The sequence below is a fragment of the Belonocnema kinseyi genome, chromosome 9 (genome assembly GCF_010883055.1).
Source record: "Belonocnema kinseyi isolate 2016_QV_RU_SX_M_011 chromosome 9, B_treatae_v1, whole genome shotgun sequence".
In the NCBI taxonomy this organism is placed as follows: Eukaryota; Metazoa; Arthropoda; class Insecta; order Hymenoptera; family Cynipidae; genus Belonocnema; species Belonocnema kinseyi.
The window spans coordinates 100,008,900-100,013,809 of NC_046665.1; the positions used below are offsets into that span (position 1 = coordinate 100,008,900).

Below are 4,910 nucleotides of genomic sequence, written 5' to 3' on the forward strand. Positions count from 1 at the left end.
TTTCACATAGAAAATTTCATAAAATAAATGAAAAATCCCTCTATCCAAAAGTTCAGTATAAATGAAAAAAGCGCAAAAAACCCCTATGGAAACGGTAGAAAACAAAATTTTGTTTAATTAATATAGTTGCCGTGCCAAAAGTCAGATATATGAAAAAATAGTTTTTCTATGATTTTAACAATCAAAATATTATAACTGATATCATTTCAAATAAAAAACCTTATTTTTTACGAAAAATTTTACAATTCACAACCACAAAAACGCTTCTTACCAATCTTTGAAAAATGATTGCATTTTAATAAATGACGGCTTATTTTTCCGAAAAAATATTTTCTACGACTCTAATGTTTCCAATTGTAAAAGTAAAATTTGCTGTGTCTAAAATCTTTATCGCAATTAAAAAACATTAAAAACAAGATAATTATATATTAGGTTCATTAAATTATATTTATTTGTATTTTGGGATAGGTAGATAACAGCACATTTCATGTGCTTTCCTATTTATAAATTCTAAACGAAATATTTAAGAAATTTTAAACATTTCCGAATTTTGTTTTTATATATATTTAAGTATAAAAAAATAATGTTAAAATGCAAGATAACCATTTGGCGAAGTGAGTTCGTGTTATACAAGTATAAAGGAATTATGTGTAAGAGGCAATAGTCAATACATTAGGGGTTTATCGTGAATGTCAAGGCCCTTCCAAAACTGATATGGAACAACTATCACCAGCGATATAGAAAAAACCGAGAAAGCACGCGCACTATTTTAAATATAATATCAGTTTTACCTCAACTTTTAATAAATGTTCATATTCTTTTAACTTGTTATTTTATTCACTGTCTCGTTTGAATTCCATCCAAACGACCATCCTAAGCGGTACAAAAAATTGGTCAACAGTCATAAGGACACAAAAGAGTGTATAAATTCGGAATAAGCAGTTGGTGAAGTGAGTTCATATTCTACAAGTGAATATAAACCATACATTTATAATACAAATATGAAACATGCGGAGTTTTTTTTCTAATCAAGTGTCATTTTTTCATAGGTCTCGAATATAGTAGTTAAAATTATTTTTCCCCAAAAATTACTTGTATTTTATGCATTCTTCATCTGGATATTATGGAGACTCATTCGGAAAGAATATAGGCTCTTTTTCCTCTCAACGTAAAGAGCCATTATAATGTTTTTAATGCTTTAATGAAAGGCTTGGTGAAAAAGGGGCATCAAGTCGACGTTATTACCCATTATCTGCTTAAATATCCACCAAAGAATTACAGAACCATTGTCAACTTAAATGGCACTAGAGCTGATTACGTGAACAATATATCCATGGAATGGATTTTTGAACGGACCGGAAGTCCCGTATCCTTGTATACATATCTTACTGGGAATGAAATTTGCGACCTATTGTCCCTTAAAGAAATGCAAAATATATTTTCGGAGTCATCCATAAACAAAGTTACCAATTATAGGATGTTTTTTAATCCCGATCCTCTTGTTAAGAACATTCTTTTTCTGCCCCCCACCCCCATTCCTTACAAACGAAAGTTGTTCTATACTATAGGAAGCAGAATTTTTGACAACAAAGAAGAGCATTAAAAATATTTCGAATTTTCAAAAAAAGAATGGAATTTTTCAACGAAAAAAGATGAATTCTCAACTAAAAATTTTTAATTTCTCATCTTAACAATACAAGATATAAATTTTATATAAAAAAGAATAAATTTTCAAACAAAAATTATGAATTTTCATTAATCAAGAAAGAATTTTCAATCCAAAAGAAATCATTTTAAACCTTGAAAGATGAAATTTCTACGGAAATAGTTAAATTGCGAAACAAACAGTTAAATTTTCATCCAAAAATGTAATGATAACATATAGCGTTGAAAATTTAATTTTCAAAGAAACGAAAATTTTTTTTTCAACTAGTTGAATTCAACCAAAAAACAATAATTTTTTACAGGCAGACATTTTTTTGTGTTCAATAGACACAAAATATTTGAGTTTTCTACCGAAATAACGAGATGTGTAACCAAACATTAAATTTTTTAATTGAAAAATATAACTTTTCAACTAAAAATAAAGTAGTCACTTTTTCAGTTTATATAGCAAATTTTAACCAAGAAAAAACGAATTTTATACCAGTTTCAATCAGATGAAGAATACGGTTTTTTAACAAAATAGTTGAATTCACAGCAAGGAAAGATGAATGTTCAAAAATCAAAAAAAGATTAAATTTTTGCCTGAGAAGACGATTTTTCAAACAAATAGATAAATTTTTCACAAATCAGTCAAATTTTTTGCCCGACAACAAAAAGTTGAGTTCTTCACCAAAATAATGAAATTTCTAACTAAACCGTTAGGTTTTTTACTAAAAACTATACCTTTTCAAACAAAAATAAAATACAGTAAAACTCTGAGACTGGGCCGGATTTCCAACCCAAAATATGAATTCTCAAAAAAAAATTATTTTTCAACCATATAGTTTAATTGTTTACCAAACTGTTAAGACTTCAAGCCAAAAGAACAAATTTTTGACCCGAAAATATGAATTTTTAACGAAATAGTTAAATCCTCAGGCAAAAAAGATCAAATTAAAACCAAACAGTTGCATTTTTAACTAAAAAAAATTAATTTTGAGCACAATAGTAAGATGATTAACGAAAATTATAAATCTTTGAAAAAAATACATATTATGTGTATAAGAAAATACATCAATTTTCAACTAATCAGTGGAATTTTTAATTAGAAAAAAATGTGCAGTATTTTAAAATATTTTCATAGTCGAATTCTGTTAAAGATCTTAAAATTGTCTTAAATAATTCAGGATATAACTTGATTTATTTTTAGTTTCTGAATTCTTCTTAAAATATAAAATCCTTTTTAAATACATATTTAAAAACTCATCGACACTGATCGACGGCTGAAATGTTATTGGAATATGATGCATAAGTTTCTTGTCGTTCTACAGAATTCTGCAGGAGTCTCTAAACTTATTTTCCCACAAATATTTTCTCATTAAAAAATATTTAATTAAAAAATACATTTACAGATATTAGGAGGAAACTGCTATATTGGATTACCCCGAGTCAAAGTTTCGTCATCACTTTCAACTTCTTTCACTTTCATCAATGAAGATAAATGGAGATCAAATAAAGTTAAGGTCTCACGGAGAAACATTTTTCTGCAATATTTGCTAAGAATCAGACTAGATTTGACTTTTTTTTTTAATTTTCAATAGAGGGACACAGAGGAACTTTTTTAACTTTTACTACTTCGAGTAGTAACTAGTAAAGCAGCAAGTAATGTTTAAGCCACTTACTAATTTCTGTAAAAGAAAATTCTACATTTCTTGCATTAATATCTGCAGAAGCATAAAAAATTTGCAAAGGACTATAGTGATGTCAAGAGAGACCGGTGCATTAATTTAATAAGCGATTTTCTTAAAAATTAGTGCAGTCAGATTAGCAGACGAAAAAAAAAACTAACTTGCGCCACGTCGCGTTGAAGGTTAGAACACACGTATCCTTTTCACAAGCATACGACGTAAATATGCAGACTTATTATGGGATTTTTAACTGTTTCGAACTATTATCTTTATTCAAATTATATTGTACAGTACAAGCTGAAACAGAAAAATGCGATTAAAATATAAAGCTGGTGGGAATCGAACACGAGTCTCCGGAGCGGCAGCACGGGGATATTCCATCCTGCTAAACTAGATAATGAAATACAGACATTTATCGCCCTTATAAAGTATATCGAAGTTTCGTCGTCAATTTCAACTTCTTAAAGCGTAAGCGTTATTCAATGCAAGGTGAAACTATTGAAAACCGTAGTTTCGACTTCTTTCACTTCTAACGCCGCAAACTGACAAAGTTGATCTTACTGATTTAACCTTCATTTTAACTTCAAACCATGTTATCCCATTTCATGTTCTCTTTCAACTAGCTGTTTTCTTAATCTTTTTAATATATTTATGTTTTTATTTTTCGAATTTTCAAATACAATACTTAACAATTTAGAAAAATACGAATATTCTCATGATTGCAGTACTTTTATACAGGTATTGTCTCAACATATTAGCTTTAGGTGACAATAAAAGGCTTAGAACTTAATAGACGCACAGACCCACACTTACACACACACAGGCCGACAAACACCCACGTGAAAACAGGGTGTTCTTTTCATCTTGTCGCATTAAAATATCTTAAGAAACATCCATCCAAATTTTTCATTACAAAATACTTATACTTTTATGGAACATTTTTTTCAATTAGCGCAACCGAGGGTTGGGTCACCGGGGGTGGAATGTAGGTGTGGCTTCCGCATTCCAAATTCTGTACCTGGTGTTATCCAAAAATAAATTTAAAATTTTGAAGAAATTAATTTAAAGTCTTCTTATTTCTTTTTGTTTTGTTATATAAGAAATAAGAATATTCTTTTTACTTTCGTTTGAAACCGCATGCCTTGACCAGTCAACAATGTCATTTTTTGCAAATGCATCGCCGTCTGGAGTGAATCAAAAACATTTTTTTCAAATAAAATATTACTTATTTTTTAATGGAGAATCTGAATCTGCAATAAAAAACGTTGGTTTCAATTTTAAGCTCTAAAGTTATCCCCTCCCCTAACGCCCCGTGACGGTGGGGTATGGGGTGAAATGTTGCGGATTTGCTTTCCCCACTCCAAACTACAAAGTTCTCGTTATGGACGTTTTTTATTTGTATGCATATTTCTTAAGATATTTTAATGTCACAAGATGAAAAGAACACCCTGTTTTCACACACATGCACACCCATTCATATATATATATATATATATATATAATTAAAAATTTGTCATAAGGACAACCGCAGGATTTCGCCGGGAGCGGGTGCTAATCTGAATAATTGCACCCGCTTCC

General features: G+C 29.5%; 1 protein-coding gene across 1 annotated transcript in view; it reads left to right on the forward strand.

Moving 5' to 3' along the window:
• The first annotated feature begins 825 nt into the window (after positions 1-825).
• The window catches only part of LOC117180655 (UDP-glucuronosyltransferase 1-5-like), a 21,080-nt gene continuing 16,995 nt past the window's right edge, over positions 826-4,910 (forward strand). The window contains exons 1-2 of the mRNA XM_033373145.1: positions 826-950; positions 3,057-3,167. Coding sequence (XP_033229036.1) covers positions 3,136-3,167 — 32 coding nt within the window. The 5' untranslated portion in view covers positions 826-950; positions 3,057-3,135. The remainder of the gene's footprint in view (positions 951-3,056; positions 3,168-4,910) is intronic.